Raw genomic sequence first — 21,933 nt, 5'->3', positions numbered from 1 at the left:
ATTAGCTTTATTTCCTCCCATTGCCGGGAGCATCATGTTGGTTGATAGAAAACACTAAACTTATATCATTTTTCACATATGATCTTAATCAAAAGAAAAGATTTTATTCTCCATCCTTTGTTCTAGGTATCTTTTTGTAGATGTGGGTTTCTAGGGAAAGGAAATAAATAATTTAAATGTATACTTCACCTGTAGTTTCAGTGAATAACATCAACTAATGTCTATCAGGAGCCGACTACAGTGACTATACTTATCACGGTGAGCATTACGTAATGTCGAAACTGTCAAATCACTATGCTGTCCACCTGAAACTAATATAACATCATTACGTCAACTCTACTTCAAAAATAATAATTTAAAAAGAGCCTAATATATGACAAGCAGTATGTCAAACGCTTTGCATGTATTATCTCTCAGTTAACCCTTACAACATCTTTATGAGGCAGATACTCTTATAACCTCCATTTTAAAGTGAGGCATGTGGGATTTGTAAAGACTAAGTGACTTGCCTGAGGTTAATCATCTGGTAATCAGCACAGCCAACCTTCAAACCCAAAGAGCATGGCTCTAGAGCCTGCCTTATTAACTACTATGACAACTTAATTTTTTCCCCTAATATACATTACCACAGAAGTTGTCTTGGTGTATTTGTCACGAGTAAGGTCACAGTTGCAGAAACATGTTCTAATTCCCTTAACCTTTCTCCAGGCCAAAAACTGAAGAATGCTTAGAAAACAAGCACACAAACAAAAAATCTTGATCCAATAATACCAAATTTACAGCAAATTTTATATCAAGTATGGCACTTGTACAATAAAAACTTACTGAGAGTTTGATAGCTATACAGATTATTTGCCAACAGGAATGTGGTACAAAAGCATATATATATACAGATGGTCCCCAACTTACGATGGTCCGACTTATAATTTTTGGACTTTACAATGGTGCAAAAATGATACACATTCAGTAGAAACCATACTTCAGATACTGAACTGGGATCTTTGCCTGGGCTAACAATATGTGGTCAATACTCTCACGCTGCAGGGCAGTGGTAGCAAGCCATAGCTCCCAGTCAGCCCACGATCACGAGGGTAAACAACCCCATACACTGACAACCTTCTCGTACCCATACAACTATGCTTTTTTCACTTTCAGTACAGTATTTGATTACGTGCAATATTCAATGCTTTATTATGAACTAGATTTTGTATTAGATGACTTTGCCGAACCATAGGCTAATATAAGTGTTCTGAGAGCGTTTAAGGTAGGCTACATTAAACTGTGAAGTTTAATAGGTTAGGTGCATTAAATGCATTTTTGACTCATGATGTTTTCGACTTATTATAAGTTTATCAGAATGTAACCACACTGTAAGATGAGGAAGATATCTATCTATCTATATATATATATCTTGCAAATGTAGTTTTCTACTGAGTTGGCTCAACAGATTTGTATCCAGTTTCACTCCATTATTCTAAGAGCAAAACACTGAAGTTATAAACTAATTTGCTAATCCTTATTACAAGCTACATTCTTAGAATTTGGAACCTAAAGAGCAAATCACTTACTCAGATGTTAATCCAGATGCACTTGTTATGACCATTGCAAATATAATTTGAAAATATCAAGAATTTCGCTTGTCACTAGTCGTCCAAAGGGGGACATCAAGGGGCAAATAAAAAACAAGTCTACCAGAGACTGCCATGATTCAACATGTATATTAGAATTATAAGGTGAAAATTTTCCTCATTTTGTATGTGAAAATCTGGGAAAACATTCAACAATAAATTAGGCCACTGTGTATGAATAAGTAAATTGGCATGGTATAGAAAAAGAAATAATCTGGACTTTGGAGTTAGACATTTTAACTCTAATCATTATTTCATCGTTTGGTAGCTGATTGACCTTGGGCTACACAAGTAGCCTGAATCTCAGTTTCTTCTATACGTCAAATAGTGACAATGCCTATCTTCATGGGGTTGCTTTAAGACTTCAAAAATTAAATGAAAAGGATCTACCCAATTCATGGCCTAAGGCGGAGACTCACTATTATCATTGCTGTGTGCAGGACTTTTTAGCTGTTGGACTCATCATACTGCATGTTGATATCAGAGCCCTTTGTTGAAGGATATTTGCTAGACCAAATTTATACTGAATAAATTGATCATCACTTGGTAATTTCTACTCATATGTTTATCACTATACAACAAAGAAACAAACTTATTTAATAAGTTACTATAGGATAACAAGTTGTGTTATCACTTCTATTTACAGACTGGAAGAGTTGGAGTAATGTGATTTGTCATTTGGCCAAATTCTTAGGGTACTAAAATTTCAGAATGGTTCTTCTAAAGACACAAGTTACAAGCAGAACTGTGACAATCTCAGTGCCATCATTAGTGTATCTTTTGAAATAATCCCAGGGATTTAACACAAGGTCTATATCTTCTTCACACTGCTTATCTGTTATCTGGTGGGGAGGGGGCGGTAGTTTGCTAAGAGTAGTCAGTCATTCAGGGATCCAGGCTGAGAGAGTAGCAAATCAACATTTCAAACATGATATCAATCACAGTGCCACAGGGAAAGGCTGAACTCTGGAAGATGTTGCATTGCAACCATTTGCATGCTCAAAAAGGTGACATTCATCAATTCCACACAACTCACTGACCTGGAAAATTTTAGTGAACACTATCTCCTGATAGTGAACACTATCAGTTAGTGAACACTAACTCCTCCAATTAGGAAGCAGAATTCTAGGAGCTGCAGAGCTCAACTTTAGCAATATGGCATTGCTTCCTGTTTATCTCCTTGAAAAATACAGGCAACTCCATAATACAATGGGTAAATACTCAAATGGTATCTGGAATCAAAAGAGATGGTTGCATACCTCAGGTATATCCTGCATACAGTAGTAAGCAGACTACTAAAATATACAGCCAAAAAATTCATTCACATCATGGACAAAATAAACCCTTAAATTTTACCATAAGAGCAACACAGCATCAGGGGTGAACTATCTACTTTTCTTGGCAACATGAAAAACTAGAAAAGTACAGGCCAAGCAATCATTGGTTGGAGTACCTCATTTACGTCCAAGAAAAATTATAATGACCCTATACAACCAGTAAGATAGATGATAAACTTCAACATACTAAAAACATTAAGTTCAAATTATTTATCAGCTGTTATCAGCAATATCTCTAAATTATGCATAATGTTGAATGACAGGAATGACCTTAAAGCTGTGTTCAATGAAACAGATCACTATTGGATTTGGCATGTGAACGTGTGGCAGTAAGGATAATTTCCAGGCAAACCAAAGTGAAAGACTAAGCAAAGAAATAGAAGGCAACAGGAAAGAGTAAGCCATAACCACAGTTACATTACGACACCAGTAGATATAAAGTTTGCAAAACTCTGATGCCTCAGGTTGAGAAAATTTAGTCAGTGGTTCTTGCTCTCTGGCCTGCACATTAGATTCACCTGAGAAACTTAAAATTACTGAGGCCTGGCCCTAGTCCAAGAGATTCTGATTGAACAGATCAGTAGACTGGAGCCCAGGCATTGCCATGTTCTTGTCACTGTTGTCATTTTGTTGTTATTTGTACAGCTTTCTAATGCATAGCCAGGCCTAAGAAATGCTAAACAAAGTTGTGTAATCTCTCAAGCTAAAAAATAAACTTGTGGGGCGCCTGGGTGGCACAGCGGTTAAGCGTCTGCCTTCGGCTCAGGGCGTGATCCCGGCGTTATGGGATCGAGCCCCACATCAGGCTCCTCCGCTATGAGCCTGCTTCTTCCTCTCCCACTCCCCCTGCTTGTGTTCCCTCTCTCTCTGGCTGTCTCTATCTCTGTCAAATAAATAAATAAAATCTTTTAAAAAAATAAATAAATAAACTTGCAAGTAATGGGTTCTGCAGACAGGTATCTGCTAAATATAAGCAGAACAGTACTTGTGCTAGTGGGGAAATAATTGTATTCCATGCATCAACGCTTAAAAAAATAGCCATCCAGCTCAAGTTCACGTCTATTTTCCTTAAGAAAGGGGAAGATTTCAGCTATCTTTATAGCTACTGATTTTATAGTAAATGAAAAAATAAAATGTATGAATAAACTAATATAAATTACAAATACACAACTAAATATCACCTTCAACTTTTTTTCTAAAGTATATCCCAGTGTAATTGTGAGAAGTTTTATTTATTGTGGAAAACCTTATCATCTGTACCAATCAATAGACAGTGACAGTTCTGTCGTGCTTTCAACAATAAAATCAGTGGTCCCATAAATGTATCAACCAGGGGAAAGTGACTATTCAAAAAAAAAAGTGGCCAACATGAACTAAAAGTTAAAATTTTCATAATCTAACACTAAAAAGATATTTCATTTTCTCATAAATGCATATGATGTCTTTCTAGGATAACATATTTCTCTCCCACCTTAACATATACACTGTAAAATATACAGAGTCCATATGTAATGGAAACTCTAATATATTTAATCACCTGTTAAACTAAGCTGACACAAATTAGGATAAAATGATATTGAAATAAGGTATGAAGTAAGATTTAGTTGATTAAAGCAATGGAAGTTATAAATGCCTATCATTCTTTGCTAGGTTTAGAAAAAGAGATCAGACAACCTGTGCAGTGTACATCCCTCCTCCACTTCTAGAAAAATCTTTAAGAAAGTCCGCATTGTCTATCATACATTAATTTTTGTGTGAGTGATCTTTTTTCATTGGGAGGAAGGGGATGTGAACTTAATATCCAGGTCAATGTACTACAGTGTAGAGACAGCATTTGAGGATATGGAAGTTACGGTGCAGAGAAGACCATGAAAAGATTAAATCTGGGGGGAGTCTTGGCAAGAGAACTGTACACGGGGGTTGCTACTATCTCCATCTCCCAGGAACAGGGAAATCTCAGCTATCCCTGGATAATACATATTTTGAAATTATTCTTTTTCAATCAATTTCTCATATGTAAAATTTTGGACCATTTTTTTTACCTTGGCTGGCAGTATTTCTGAGTCAACCTTCTTCCTTTTTGCTTCTTGAGTAGATTGGGGAAATGAGGCATCAGTGTGAGTCTCCCCTTCCCGGTAAGAGCAGATCCTTAGATAGGCAGAAGTGGGGAATCAGAGCACGGAGGGACAATCTGACATGTGTCAGCTGAATTTGAGGTAGAAGGGAACTAAAATTTTCAACCTTGAATGAAGAGACCCACAGAAAAAGCCACCCATATTATATCAGCTCCAAGGGAGGAAGTAAAGAAAAAAGACAGAGATAAAAATAGTAAGGGACAAAGAAAGAGCCTGTAGGAAAGGTAACCTGAATGACAGTAGAGGAGAGAGCCTGCCCCAGAGCTTGGGAGGACCCAGTGGGTTATCTACCCAGAGCACTTGGTTAGCTGGGGGAGTAGGGGAAGGAAGAGGGGAATATTTTATTTTTTTCTGTCCTCATCCTTGCATTGGGGGCTGCCCAAATTGATAGTCTTTGCAAAATTTTCTAAGTTTACTTTAATGCTATCAGAAGGTTAAAAACTTATGGCTTCAGATGCTTGAGTTTGGCTTTGTTTTGCATCAGATTTTGTCCTTGTCCTTGGGATTAACAGTATGCCCACTGGAATCAGACTACTTAAATTAATCCTGACAGAATTCAAATCTGGAGAGAAATATTAGTTGAGACAATTTAAAAATTCACTTCTAGTTTCTACTTATATTTAAACATACTTTTTTAAGACTGCCTTGCTCTTTATCATATTGTCAGATCTCTAATATTCTAAAGTCTGCTTCATGAGAAGCTAGCAGTTTTCCCTGTCCTTTAGGAAAGGACAGACTGGCACAGAAAGGAGAACAATTCTTCCTCTTTTCTGAGGTTGCCAGCAGAAGTACCTAGGAACACATCCAAAATGTCAGAGCAGAAAAGGTGCCTCACATTAAGATGACTAGCTCACAACTACCATGAAATGGATGTATGTATGTTATTCCATACTTAAATATTTTTATTAAAATGGCCTTCCCTTCCAGTTGCTTTCAAGTTAGATAGAAAAAGATACTACTTATGCCAAAGATATAGCAAAAGCCCATTTTAAAGTACCTCAGATTTACATAGATTTACATATACTGTGGATTAAATGGTGTGCAATAAATGTACATACAGTTACACGTGTATTGAACATATATACTTTCCCCTATAAAATAGAAACCATCCAAACAGTCAAAGGAATCTACATCTGACATCTATTTTTAAATCAGATTTCTAATGAAAGCATGGCTTGCAGATGAAAAGTTTCAATATTAGAATACAGACACAGATAATTGAATTGATTTATAATGACTAAACCAAACCATGGAAATAAGTCCAGTTCACCTATTCTCATTAACCTGAGAGTCCAGTCTATTCATTAGTTGTAGTGTATGATTTAAAGTTTAAAAAGAGTAAAAAAGATACTGAAGGCGTTAGTATAATGAAATATTCTCTTTGAAATTTGAAAATCTGGTTGTATTCCATAATTAATTTTCCCTGTGAATTTAAAGTCTTCTCAAGGGAATTTTTAAAAATTACCAAATGATAACCTTAAAATTGTTTCAAAAGGCAATTATGTAAAGTCCTCAGTTGATCTATACTATATCACCATTAGGAAAATAAAATTTAAAACTACCCTACTTTCCACACTTCCTTTGAAAAAACTTGTTTAAAAATACAAATATTCAATTTTAAACAAATAGTATGTACTGTTTCATTTATATAAATATAAAAATAAATAATTATATATCTTTTAGGTTCTGAAACAAAAATGGCCATAACTAAAAACAAGTGCAAAAAGAAGAATAAAGCTTTGATGTTACTGTACCTACCTTCAGTGTGACACTACAATGTCCAACAAATGTTGCATTTATCCATGATCGTGAATGGGGATCACCCAGGAATTCTACATGATATTGTTCAACATTTCCATCCAGGTCATAGATCACGTATTTCCTTTTAAAAGGATCTGGGCAAAGTATCCCTGGCCAACTTTCAAAAGAAAGTATTTTTAATTATTTTGATGCTTTAAAAAAGGCAGAAATCAATACATCTGTCAAAATCATATACCAAACTTTCTCCTTTGAATTTTAATAACTCACAAAACCTAAACACATTCATACTTGTATCCTTTAAAAGTAGGATAGTCATTTGATACAAGTAATCAGTTGTATCTTTGTAGATACAGAAAGCTTTGGAAAAGTCACATATTTCAGATAAACTATAAGGAGAAAGAATTATAAGACAAAAGAATGATCTCCTGGATCTGGAAGAGACATTCAGACACTGCTGATAGGAAAGATAAGATTCATGGCAGGTTTGAGTCAACACTAACCAATAAGAATGCTTAATTACTAAAATGTTAGCCCACTGGCAGAGCTTCTAATGGGGTAGGAGAAAGCTGGCATTTCCTGAGCCAGGGCTGCCAAAGGGGTACTGGTAGCTCAGGCTGTGGTAACACTGGAGAGTCTAACTACTGTGGGACAAGCAGAAATAGAGCTCGGCAGTTCTATATTGCCCCTTCCCGCCATCCGCTCCATTGGAAGGAGACCAAATTTCTAAAAATTTTTAGTACTGGAAATAAAATTTATCCTTTACTAAAAATAAATCCTTAGGGGTATGTCATTTTATGCCATAAACCTCTAGAAATTCTAGAAATACGTTTCATTTTTCTCTTTGACAAAAACAAAATACATATACGTCAACTAAGTTTTAACTATTTTAGCAATTTTTCTAGACTGTGACCTACTGTTTGGAGTCTAAAGCCGGAGAGGAAGTCAGCAAATAAAGTCAGGAAGCTGTGACTAAGGGATGCCAAGTTCTACCTCAGTTTACAGCTCCCTTGTGAAAAAAAAAGCTAGTGAGGTTCAAACCAGGAGATCCAGGCTCTGGCTCTGCCGTCTACCAGACTAGAGGCCTCAAGCAGGTAATGAGGCCTTGCTGTGACTGGTTCCTTAATGTGCTGTTACAAAATTCACACAAATATGTGCTTTATACATTTTTGTTTTCTGGCAAATTAAAATACTGTAAAGTGCCATCATTATAAACCAAATTGTGTTCCTCTCACCAAATTCATATGTTAAAGTTCTTATAACTCCAGTACCTCAGAATGTGACTGTATTTGGAGATAGTGTCTCTATGGAAGTAACTAAGTTAAAAGGTGGGCCCAAATTTAACATGACTGGTTTCCTTTTGAGAAAGACAAGATTAGGGATTGCATTGAATGTATAGATTGTTCTAGATAACATAGACATATTAACAATATTTGTCCTTCCAATCCATGAGCATGGAATGTTTTTCCATTTCTTTGTGTCTTCCTCAATTTCTTTCATGAATGTTCTATAGTTTTCTGAGTACTCTATCAAAATACCATCAACTTTTTTCACAGAGCTGGAACGAATAATACTGACATTTGTATGAAACCAGAAAAGACCCTGAATAGCCAAAGGAATGTTAAAAAGAAAACCAAAGCTGGTGGCATCACAATTCCAGACTTCAAGCTCCATTACAAAGCTGTAATCATCAAGACAGTATGGTATTGGCACAAAAACAGACACATAAATCAATGGAACAGAATAAAGAACTCAGAAATGGACCCTCAACTCTATGGTCAACTAATCTTCAACAAAGCAGGAAAGAACATCCAATGGAAAAAAGATAGTCTCTTCAACAAACAGTGTTGGGAAAATTGGACAGCCACATGCAGAAGAATGAAACTGGACCATTTCCTTACACCCTATGCAAAAATAGACTCAAAATGGAAGAAAGACCTAAATATGAGATAGGAATCCACCAAAATCCTAAAGAAGAACACAGGCAGCAACCTCTGTGACTTCGACCACAGCAACTGCTTGCTAGACACGTCTCCAAAGGCAAGGGAAACAAGGCATAAATGAACTACTGCGACTTCATCAAGATAAAAAGCTTTTGCACAGGGGCACCTGGGTGGCTCAGTTGTTAAGTGTCTGCCTTCGGCTCAGGTCATGATCCAGGCATTCTGGGATTGAGACCCACATCGGGTTCCCTGCACAACGGGAAGCCTGCTTCTCCCTCTCCCACTCCCCCTGCTTGTGTTCCCTCTCTCGCCGCCTCTCTGTCAAATAAATAAATAAAATCTTAAAAAAAAAAAAGCTTTTGCACAGCAAAGGAAACAGTCAACAAAAGCAAGACAACCAACAGAATGGGAGAAGATATTTGCAAATGTCTTATCCGATAAAGGGCTAGTATCCAAAATCTACAAAGAATTTATCAAACTCAACCTTCAAAGAACAAAAAACCCAATCAAGAAATGGGCAGAAGACATGAACATACCGTTCTGCAAAGAAGACATCCAAATGGCCAACAGACACGTAAAAAAGTGCTCAACATCAGTAGGCATCAGGGCAGTACAAATCAAAACCACAATGAGATATCACCTCACACCAGTCAGAATGGCTAAATTAACAACTCAGGAAATGACAGATGTTGGCGAGGATGCAGAGAAAGGGGAACCCTCCTACACTCTTGGTGGGAATGCAAGCTGGTGCAGCCACTCTGTAAAACAGTATGGAAATTCCTCAAAAATTTGAAAATAGAGCTACCCTATGACCCAGCAATTGCACTACTGGGTATTTACCCTAAAGATACAAATGTAGTGACCTGAAGGGGCATCTGCACCCCAATGTTTATAGCTGCAATGTCTACAATAGCCAAACCATGGAAAGAGCCCAGATGTCCATCAAAAGATGAATGGATAAAAAAGATGTGGTATATATATACAATGGAATGTTACTCAGCCATCAAAAAAAAAAATGAAGTCTTGCCATTTGCAAGGACATGGATGGAGTTAGAGGGTATCATGCTAAGCGAAATAATCAGAGAAGACAATTATCATATGATCTCGCCACAATGTGGAATGTAAGAAACAAAACAGAGGATCACAGGGGAAGAGAGGAAAAAAATAAAACAAGATGAAACCAGAGAGGGAGACAAACCATAAGAGACTCTTAATCACAGGAAACAAACTGAGGGTTGCTGGAGGAGGTGGGGGTGGGGGAATGGGGCAACTGGGTGATGGACATTATGGAGGGCATGTGATATAATGAGCAGTGGGTATTATGTAAGACTGATGAATCACTGACCTCTACCTCTGAAACCAATAATACATTATATGTTAATTTGTTGAATTTAAACTAAAAAAATAAAAAATAAATGAACAGAGAAGATTAGGACATAGACATGCACAGAGGGAAGACCATGTGAAGACACAAGGAGAGAGATGCATCTACAGGCCAAGGAGAAAAGCCTCAGAAGAAATCAACCCTGCTGACAATTTAACCTGAGACCTCTAGCCTCAGAATTATAAGACATTAAATTTCTGTTATTTTTAAGCTATCCAGTCTCTGATACTTTGTTAAGGTAGCCCTAGCAAACTAATCATATACAGGAATATAATTATATTTAGGTAAGAAAACCAGTATAATTGAGAGATAGAAAGAATGATACAAAAACATTTTTTGCCTCATTTAATTATTTAGAAACTAGATAAATTAGATATTTAGATAATTTTAAAACCTAAAGGAAGCATGCAGATCATGCTATAAAGAATCTGAAACCACAAAAATGCAAAATCCATAAATTACTTGGGTTTGAGGACTATAGATGGTTGATTTTCTATTAATCAATTGATATGAAAGTTACAAAGTCATAAATATAGAAGTATATCTACCATACCATTGTAAAAGTTTTTACAGATCATAAATAACACTATGTAAACTAACAAAAGTATTTCATGCTTAGTAATATTAATACAAAATGTTTGATTCCAGGAAATTAACAAATCCCAAGTGTAGTTGCCAGGAGGTGGTGAGTTGGGTGCACCAGTCACCAGGGAAGGTTGAGTGTGAGAACAGAGCAGATGTCTAGCTGCTCCCTGGGTGCTGAGCAGAGTTCTTTGGCAATTGGACCTCTCCGAGTTAGGGAAAGGGCAGGTGGAAGGTCTGCTTGGAAGCCCTAGATCATGGAAGGGGAAGGATTACAAATTGAGTCAGACTATGTGGAAACCAAAGCATCCTAATACTTTGGAAGATTGGAAATGATAATGGAAAGTCAAATAGAGGTTCAGTTGAAGATAACTATCTAGTTGTTATCAAGTTCACATCACAGTATCATTGCTATTTGGCAACCCTTATTGGGCTTAGGAGAGCTTAAGAGAAAACTGGAGTGTTTATCTTTTAACCTACATTGGAAATCTACATTTCTGAAGGAACTCACTCAAAAGAAGAAGATTTCAATAGGGAAATAAATGACTAAAAATGAATGGTAGCTGTATTGGGAGACTCCTAACTTACCAGAAATCAAGAAACAGTGGGTCCTCCAATAGATTAGTAACTATTTTAAAAGAATCCAAATTGTGATTGTTACATTATATTTGTTGACTACTCTTTGTAAAATGCAAGGGGCTCATGTTTAATACTAGGTGATTTGCACCTCACAAAAATTTTAATATCAAATTATAAGTAGCACCAATTTCATTCAGTGTAAAACAATCGTAGGATTTCTAACACTTGAGATATGAAAGAAAAATATCTTGCAGTTACTATGTTTAAGATAAGCTTTTCTGACACAAATTCTGATACAACTTCTTTTACACAAAACCTACTGGGCCTGAGAGTATTCATTTTAAATTATTACTCTATAAAATATAAATAAAAATTTTTTAAAAATAAATAAAATATAAATAAAACTAGAGATGACTCCTAAGAAGAATTAGATGCCAATAAAAGAAAAAGGCTTCTGTTCATTATTTAAAACATGTCGTATTAGACAAAATATTGCATACTGATTTACAGATGAATTATGAAAAGTATTGTCAAATGTCCAAATAATTGGGGCACGTTAGTATTTCTACAGGCAGTGCAAAGGAATTGTCTGACTCCTAGTCTGTGCGTTTCAGCTAAAACAGAAGGTACCACACTGCAGGAGAAGCTGAAGAAAGGCAACAGGCGCAGAAAACATGACTGTTTCTCTCCATGAGCTAGATCCATCATTTTCTCCGACTCAGAGTGATCGAAGAAAGCTGATGTCCATTTTTTGCTTTCACTCTGAACTCCATGTGAGTTCCAAAACTGTCAACAATGACAGTGCATTGCGTACTTCTACTTCCTGATTTGTCACGTTCATGTTGATGAGGGATTCTGAAGTGTTGTCTTGTGGGCTTAAAGGTGCAGAGGGAGAGTAAGAATAGGCAGCCCAACGGGAAGGTATTCGAATTACAAGGAAAGTTGTGTGATTAATTTTAGAGTCTGTGGGTGGTGGGAGGTAAAATGTACACATACAACCCAGACAAATAGATACCAGTTGTTGGAATCCACTTGGGGGAAAGGGGAAATTTGGGCACAACAAGTAGTTTCAAGAGGAGTGCAAATATATCATGAAGAAACTGATGTCATACACATTTCTAATCCAGTAGAAATGATCTTTAATGAGATAGCTATTGCCTTCAGTAGAAGTTGAAGCTTAAGCATGATTTCAGTTGCCATGTATTTATACTCAAAGAGAAGTAAATGACTGTTATTTTCAAACTATGGTTTGTATGTTTAAAAGGAGAGCTAATTTTACTTGGGCCTCATTCTTAATCTGTGGGAAACAAAATGGATGAGCTGGAATCATCACTAACAGAATGCTATATTTGCCACAAAATCTCTACGCTGTACCTAACTACAGGGGGCTGATAGGAAGAGGCAATTCCCCATCCCCACCTACCCCACACATACATTATAAGTATATTAATCTATAGACAAAAGAATGCAAACAAGAAGTAATCAAATAATATTTTTTAAGACTGAAAGGATCTACAGAAATCTCAATTCATAAATTTCAATACTATATCTAAAATGTATCACTGCATTGGTTTGTTAATTTAAAGGCATATCAATTGTTTGTACTAAAGTACATTAGAATGCAAATATATTTTCTATAAATTAATTTTCATATTTACAAAAAAGCTTTGTAAAATGTGTAAACATGCCCAAGGTAGTTATCTTCAATAGAGCTAGTTTCTGTTTGACAATGTATCTGCCCCTACTAGGGGAGATATGCACCATTATTTTTTACTTTTAACTTCTATGCACTTTCTAGCTGAATACAATGCTATCTGATCATTTTTAAAAATCAAGGCTGCTTAACATTATGAAGATAGCTTTTCTCTTCCTAGTACATGTAGGTATCCCCACCATCAGCTCAACATGGACATAGCATAACCCAAAGGCAAGAGGCTCCATATGTACTTTTATAAGTATATAAGTGTGTGCTATCTCACAGTGCGGAGGTAAATGTAACTACTGTAATTTGATTTTCCACGGACCTTGCCCATAGACAAAGTGCTTTCTCTTGACAATTCTTTATTTTTATTATATAAAGATTAAATAGGTATTTCTAGATTCTGTATCAGTCTCTCTTTAGCTTTTTAAAGCTTTATTAGAGAAGGTCAACTGTTCTGGGAAAGAATAACTCTGGGATGTTGATAAGATTGAATTTCTGAGCCTTCAAAGTTGGGTGTAAGGTCATTGGCTAATGAGAACTGACCCAGACAATGCTACTTGCTAAGTGTCTCCAGAGCCAGCTAGGTGGTCTTTCCACTTGAAACTTCAACGTCTTTAATATTGCTTAACTGAGAACTGATGTTTAACTGTGTTTAGTAGTTAATTCTAGCTTTATATTCTGCTATTGCAATTTATCCTGTTATCATCTTTCTATGTATCTCTAGCACTGAATAAGAAATATAACTAGATTTGAGGGTTGTTATTTTTTCTATATTTTAAGGCTATATTTTAAGCCTGTGCTCAACTATACTAAGTTCATAAAGAAAAATACATATTACTACTTAGCCAAATGCCGTCTATTCTTTCCAAATAGCAAGAAGTAGATATAGCTGCATTTTGCAGGTATTTTGATGGTTCTAATCATAGATTACAGATAATTTAAGGCCTGGAGTAAAACATGTTTCGTTTGCATTTCAAGTCCTAATCCTCAGTTACAAGCACAAAACTGCAAAAGAAATTCCTAATCAGATTTCTAACATAATATTTCAGATACAGTGACAAGAAACAAACACATTTCTTGAATTAGTTATTGAACCTTCAGAATTTCCATTAGAAAATACAAACTCTCTGCTTTCAAAATATTAATTTTAGATCTGAAAACTGACATGGGACTACAAATACCTTCATAAGTAACCTCATAAAATAAGCATTCATATTCATGTCTTTTAAGATATTTGTTTTAACATAGCTACCTGGTTCCTCTTCGTGCCCATCCTAATTATTTTACAAAAGAAAATAATATTTTTAATATTTAAATAAATAATATGTATATATTTACAACATTTCACACCTGCTCTCTAGAAAAGTCCTCAGTAGCAAAAGGTATATATCTCAGAGAGATTTCCACATTTGCAAAGATATTAAATGTATTAGTTTGCTAAGGCTGACATTGAGAAATACCACAGAGTGAGTGGCTTAAAAAAACAGAAAATTATTTTCTCATAGTTTTGGAGGCTTTAAGTCTAAGATCAATAGGTCAGCAGGGATGGTTTCTCTTGAAGCCTCTCCTTGGCTACCTTCCTGCTATGTCTTCACATAGTTTTTCCTCTGTGCATGTGTCTCCCTGGTGCCTTTTTGTGTGTCCAAATTTCCTCTTCTTATAAGAATACCAGTCAGATTGGTGTAGGGTCCACCCTAATGGCCTATTTTCACTTACTCACCTCTTTAAAGGCCCCGATTCCAAATACAGTCACTTCTGAGGTTTCAGCTTTAAAGTATGACTTTTGGGGAACACAATTCAGCCCACAATAGTAAATGACAGAACAAGAACACAAATGTAGGTTTGACTTGAAGGCCTCTTGTGTGTGTGTGTGCGTGTCTGTGTGTGTCTGTGTGTGTGTGTGTGTGGTGTGTTAAAGTAAGTGCATCACACTCTCTCAATGAAAGCAAACATTTTATATTCTTCATGGAGAACAGCTGAATGTGAATGGAAATGAGGTGAAATGAGCCAGAGTATCCCAGCTTTGAGAATGTTAAGTAGGAGAATGTAATGTAAAATAGCAAGGGATTCTGGGAAGATAATAGCAATGGTGTTATGATTTTAGAATCTCCTGAAATTTTCCTGTAAGTACAGGTAGAAGAACTATAATAGCACAGTCAAAACCTAACACACAACACCTATAACAAAACTAAGTGATAAGCTATCCACAGAAACTACCAAAATAAGAGCAGGCAGGTACAAACTTCTGACAGTTACAAGACTAGCATCTGTATGAGGGAAAGCAGGGTGGGAGGGGGAAAGCAACCAGAGGTCTGGTGGGTTTGTGAAATAAGAACCTCAAAGCCATAAGGAGTACTTATTGAAAAGTACAGCAGGTCAACAACAGCACAGCAGCCAGAACTGTGAGGGGGATCACAACAAAACCTGAAGTTATTGGAGCAGTCTGGGCTCCTGAAACACTTAAAACTACCAACAAAACTCCTTTCCAGGACAAAAGCTTACACTGATGAGAAACCACTGGGAGTACAAACCAGATCGAAGAAGAAAGGATCAATATAAATAAAGGAAAGAGAGGGTACAAATAAAAGTGGGGATACTATGCCAAAAGCACCATCCATGAAAAAAAGATTGGTAAGTTGGATTTCATTAAAACTAAAAATGTCTGCTCTGCAAAAGATATTAGTAAGAGAATGAGAAAATAAGCCACAGACTAGGAGAAAAATATTTGCAAAACACATATCTGATAAACTGGTGTCCAAAATATACAAAGAACTCTTAAGCTCTATAATAAGAAAATGAACTCAACTAAAAGGCAAAAAACCTGAGTAAATACTTCACCAAAGACGATATACAGATGACAAGTAAGAATATTAAAAGATGTTCCAAATCATATGTCATCCAGGAAAAGCAAATTAAAACAACCATGTATGTCCATGAAAATACATAAAGGAAACTTAAATGCCTATTACTAAGTGAAAGAAGCCAATCTGAAAAGGCTACATATTGTGATTACAATACAGCATTCTGGGAAAGGCAAAACTATGGACACAGTATAAAGATCCTCAGTTGCCAGGGGGTGGTGGGAGGGATGAATAGGCGAAAGAGAGGAGATTTTTAGGCCAGTAAAACTGTTCTTTCTGTATGATATTATAATGGTGAATACATGTCATTATACAGTTGTCAAAACCTACAGAATGTAGAGCACAAAGAGTAAATCTTAATGATTCACTGTGGATTTTGGTCAACAATGATGGGTAAAGGTTGGTTCATAGATTGTAACAAATGTGCCACACTGATTTGGGATGTTGGTGGTATATGATGTTGTGTGGGGCAAGGGAGGAGATATGTAGAAACCCTGCACTTTCCATTCAATTTTGCTGCAAACTTAAAACTGCTCTAGAAAATAAAGTTTATTAATTAAAATATGGAAATAATCTCAAAATTTAAAAAATAAAATTAAGGAAGGAAAAAAGCTAGGAAATCTCAGACAAGTTAATATTTTTGATACTCTGAGAAAATAATAGAATAAGGGGCTCTGGGTATATGATTTAGAAAAAAAGCTACAGAAAATCTATTCTGCAGATTCCAGTTCTGGACAAGTTGAGGTAGACTCAATTCTCTATATTCCACCCACTAAGCAAACCAAAAATTCCCAAGTATTATACATCAAGTAAACATAAGAAGATTCTAAAAGATGAAGAGAAGATAAACCAGAGAAGGGCCTCAACACCTGAAGAATGACATGGCAGTGAGTTCCCTGAGTGCTCTTTTTGCCTCATATATCCCAGACTGGGTCCCAAAGAAGCCAGCAACCCAGAGATACCAATGGGTGCAAAGGAACAAAAAGGCCATATGAAGCCTGCTCTTTCTAGTCAAAGGACCAGGATAGGGGCAACCTAGCAAGACAGAAAACCTTAAAGCAATAGCCACTTTTTCCCCAACCAAATACCACGAAAAAATCTACAGATCCCCATCTCTCTCTATCTTTGTCAACAAAGGCCAAGTGGTGAGCCTGGACTTCAACCCACCCAGCAGTAATAAAGCCCCCACTTCCTCCCCACTCAGATGGTGGTAGAAGAGGACTACTGGGAAGTTGGAATTTTTATCACCTTCCAGAATTAACATGGTTCTCCCCCCCCAATAGTATCAGTAGAGGTGACTAACAAGGTACTCCTACCTCTTCTAGCCAAACTGGTGAATGAGGAGGCTGAACTCTCATCCCTGCCCAGTAGTAATAAGGCACCCCTCCCTTTCCAGAAAGTAAGTGGAGGCTGAGTAGAAAACCTGGACGTCCACTCTCATCTGGCAGTAACAAAGAGGCTCCCTCATATCTCTCCAGTGTAGTACTAGGGGCAGCCTGCTAAAACAGATTTAAATAAGATCCAAAAGAAAAAAAATAGAAAATCTAACAAATAAATAGAAGATATAGAGAGAACCAAATGGAAATGTTACAACTAAAAATGCAATAAAACAAAAAGCTCAATGGATAGTCACAATAGCAGAATGAATATAAAGGAGGCAATAATCGGTAAACTTAAAACTGAAATGATCCAATCTGAACAACAGAGAGAAAAAAGACTAAAAAAACCCCTCTTCTTGAAGAATAGAAATCATTTCATATAAAAGTACAAAAGAGACTCAGCAGGTATCCCTCCAAAGCAGCTTCTGCCCTATACACTCTGCAAGCAACCCCAACAGGGGCTGGCACCACTCCAAAATGACTTCTTCCCTGGGAGAGGGGAAGATAACCACACACACCAGCGTACCCACAGTCCCAGTAGCCAAAACTTATAGCTGGAAGCCCAGAGAGAATGCCCTGTTGATCAGTCCAACTACAGCCCCAGCAGGGTGGACTGGGGACAGGCATCTGGTCTGATTGCTGATGTCACCCAACCACAAGCCCACAGCAGCCCCAGACTGGCCCTTCAATGGCACAAGGACCAAATTCTGCCTAGTGTACCCACAAGCAAAGTGGGCCATTGCACCCAACTGGACTAAAGGCAAACACAGCTCAGCCATAATAGTAGGGTTCAAGCAACCCATATAGGACACACCCCTGGTTCTGGTGAACAGGGGGCATTGCACTATGGGTCACCACAGGACCTCTTCTTCATAAGGCCGCTACTTTCAAGATCAGGAGACATAGCTGACTTTTCTAATACATAGAAACAAAGAGAGTTAGACAAAATGAGGAGAAAGAGGAATATGTCACCAATGAAAGAACAGGACAAAACCACAGCAAAACAGTCAAATGGAACAGAGATAAGTAATATGCATAATAAAGAGTTCAAAGTAAGGTCATAAATATACTCATTGGACAGTAGATTTAAATTAGAGCTCAATAACAATAAGGTATCTAGAAATCCCCAATTATCAGGTAAAAATATACTTCTAACAGATCATTTGAAAGAAGACATCACACAGAAAATTAGTAAATATTTGAAATCGAATGGTAATAAAACACAATATATCAAAATTTGTGGGATATACCTAACGCTGTGCTTAAAGAGAAATTTTTAGCTGTAGTTGCCTATATCAAGAGGAAAAAAAGATTTAAATCAGTTAACTAAAGTTTCCAATTTAAGAAACTAGAAAAAAAATGAATTAGACCCCAAAATGTCAGAGAAATAATAATGATGAGATCAGGAAACAATAAATAAGATATTAGACAAACAGTAGAAAAAAATTGATTCTTTGAAAAGTTTTAAAAATTCATCAACATGGGGCGCCTGGGTGGTGCAGTCGTTAAGCGTCTGCCTTCAGCTCAGGGTGTGATCCCAGCGTTCTGGGATCGAGCCCCACATCAGGCTCCTCCGCTGGAAGCCTGCTTCTTCCTCTCCCACTCCCCCTGCTTGTGTTCCCTCTCTCGCTGGCTGTTTCTCTCTGTCAAATTAATAAACAAAATCTTTAAAAAAAATAAAAATAAAAATAAAAAAATAAAAATTCATCAACTTAGCAAAACTGTAACCAATAGTTTATTATAAAATAACAACAACATTACCTTGGCCAATTCTGTAATTTTACCAAAACCAGGCTTCCAAGAGGGAGCTGTGAATAGACAATCTTAAATCCACTTTCATGAAGCTGAGACTCTTCAGGGAAGTCTTCTTCAGAAATAGAGCACTTATTGTATCTTGAATCAGTGTTCATGAAGCAGTACCATGGTTTACTGTGATCAACTTTGGCTGCATCCTCACTTGACAACAATCTCCATTTCAAACAGCTTTCATTCTCACATTGAACCCACACTTTGTTTACATACATACTGTTTTCCACCAAGGAATCCATTGCAGTGTTACAATAGTCTACTATTATCTCACCATCCAATTTTTCTTTTTCCATAAATGCATTTAATCTGGAAAACAAATAAAAGAATAGATTCAAGAATATAAGCAAAGTTCAAACCAAAATCAGAGAAACAGCTCTTTCATACCTTCTTTGCCCCCATCTTCTCTATCCCATAAAGACTATACAGTTTGAACAATTTGTTTCCACTTACCCAGAAACAAAGGAACAAAATAGAAGCATCAATTACTCTGGACATAAAATGCTCCAAAATGAAAAATAAATTTTTAATCACAAATAAAAATAAAAATAAGTATGACCACTTTTACAGAGAAAACTGAAGCTAAGAAAAGTAATTTGTTTGCAGTCCCAGAGCTAGTATATGGTTGAGTCAGGATTTGAATGCAGGAAGTTTGGTTCCAAATTCTGTGATTTTATCCATTTTATATATATATATGAAATGACTTGATCACCCCTTTCTTGTTCTAATTCTGAGGAAAATCAAATGTAACAAAATATTTCGCCATACGAACATTTGAAGTCTGCTTTTAAAACCTAAAATAATCTTTTGCTTATATAGTTTTGCTTTTTATCCATTAATTCAAGTAGTTTGAAAAAAGCATTTCTCAGAGTTTTTTATTATGAAAATTTTAAACATATAAAACATTAGAATTGTATGATTAAGCTCCCAACTTCTAGCTTTAATAACTGTGTGTATACTAAAAAAAAAAATACAACTAAAATAAAGTAAAAATAATTAACAACTTATTTTGCAATAGAAACCTGTTTTAAAAAATGACTTCAGTATGACAGAAAAAAGATGGTGGAAGAGTAAGGGACCCCTTTTTCAGCCGGTCCCCTGAGTCGAGCTGGATATCTACAGACCATCCTGAACACCCATGAAATCAGCCTGAGACGCAGGAAGATACATCTGGATCTCTACAAATGAACATCTCCAGCGCTGAGTATTGATACAAAGCGGGGAGCTGTGAATCCCACACAGATATTGGAAGATAAATGGAAGAGGGAGGGAGCTGCCGGGCTCAGGCACCAGGAAGCAGTAGCCACCTGCACTGGGGAGGGGGCCGGACTCGCGGACCGGCACCTGCGAGAAAGCAGACTGAGACCATGAGCCTGGGAATGCGCAATCGACCAGACTGAAAACCGGAGCTCCGGAGCGCTCACTGGAACTGGACTGATACCAGGAGCTCAGGAGTGCGCACGTACAACCAGAGTGAAAACCGGTGCTCTGGAGCACGCGTGGGAACTGGGGGCAGCTGGTGGTGTTAGAAGCAAAAAAAGGACAGAGACGTGCCAGCCCTGGAAGTGAGGGCTGGGACACCGGCTGTGGGGCGCCCAATCCGGGACGCTGCAGGGTTTTTAGCAGCACCAACAGAAACAGAGTTAAAGTGGCCAAGAGAGCTCAGTGGAGAGTGGACTGCGATCTCTCTGTTCTGAGACAGAGGATAGGATATGGCCACTGCTGCTCTGACTGTCAGGAGGGCTACAGAAAACCGCCAGGGAAAGCCACCAGAGAACAGAAGCCCAGAAATACCAGCTCACATTGTGCCAATCCGCATTCCCCCTCGCAGGGGACAGGGAGACTCTACCCAAACAGGGTTGCCTGAATATCAGTGCAGCAGGCCCCTCCCCCAGAAGGCAGGCTGAAAAATCAAGAAGCCCACAACCCAAAGGTCCCTATAAAACAAGGGCACACTGCCTGGGTCCTGGTTAATAATTTGGGCTCTGGGCATCCCCACAACCTCTCCTCATCAGAATGACCAGGAGGAGAAATCCCCCCAAGCCAAGAAAAGATAATGAGTCCGTGGCCTCTGCCACAGAACTGATGGATATGGATATAACCAAATTGTGAGAAATGGAGTTCAGAGTAACAATGGTCAAGATGATATGTAGGCTGGAAAAAAATCTTAACAAAAATATTAACGAGAATATAGAATCTCTAAGGGTGGAAATGAGAGTGAATCTGGCAGAAATTAAAAATGCTATGAATCAACTTCAGTCTAAACTAGACGCTCTGACGGCCAGGGTAAATGAGGCAGAAGAACGAATTAGTGAATTGGAGGATGGGATGGTAGAAGAGAAAGTTAAAACAGAAACTCAGCTCAAAAAAATCCAATCTCAAGAATGTAGATTATGGGAGATTACTGACTCAATGAAACGTTCCAATATCAGAATAATTGGCATACCCAAGGGGGCGGAGAAAGAGAGAGGTCTAGAAGAGATATTCGAACAAATTGTAGCTGAGAACTTCCCTAATCTGGCAAAGGAAACTAGCATTCATGTCCAAGAAGCAGAGAGGACCCCTCCCAAGGTCAATGACAACAAACCTACAACATGTCACATCTTAGTGCAATTCGCAAATATTAGATCCAAGGATACAGTATTCAAAGTGGCCAGGGGGAAGAAAATTCTTATGTACAGAGTGAAAAATATCAGAATAACGTCAGACCTATCTACAGAGATCTGGCAGACTAGGAAGAGTTGGCAGAGTATTTTCAAAGCTCTATCTGAGAAGAACATGCAGCCAAGGATCCTTTATCCAGCAAGGCTGTCATTCAGAATTGATGGAGACATAAGGA

The 21,933-nt window shown here is 37.3% G+C and overlaps 1 protein-coding gene across 1 annotated transcript in view; it reads right to left on the bottom strand.

Annotated features, from left to right (window-relative positions):
• Nucleotides 1-21,933, bottom strand: part of ZCWPW2 (zinc finger CW-type and PWWP domain containing 2) — a 137,316-nt gene that overhangs the window by 70,846 nt on the left and 44,537 nt on the right. Inside the window, exons 2-3 of the mRNA XM_011220965.3 lie at nucleotides 19,050-19,403; nucleotides 6,859-7,018 (exon numbers count right to left, since the gene is read on the bottom strand). Of these exons, the coding sequence (XP_011219267.1) occupies nucleotides 6,859-7,018; nucleotides 19,050-19,390 (501 nt within the window). The 5' untranslated portion in view covers nucleotides 19,391-19,403. The remainder of the gene's footprint in view (nucleotides 1-6,858; nucleotides 7,019-19,049; nucleotides 19,404-21,933) is intronic.

The sequence above is a fragment of the Ailuropoda melanoleuca genome, chromosome 6 (assembly GCF_002007445.2).
Source record: "Ailuropoda melanoleuca isolate Jingjing chromosome 6, ASM200744v2, whole genome shotgun sequence".
In the NCBI taxonomy this organism is placed as follows: Eukaryota; Metazoa; Chordata; class Mammalia; order Carnivora; family Ursidae; genus Ailuropoda; species Ailuropoda melanoleuca.
Note: the sequence above shows the minus strand (reverse complement) of the source record. Positions and strands in the feature narration are given on the sequence as shown.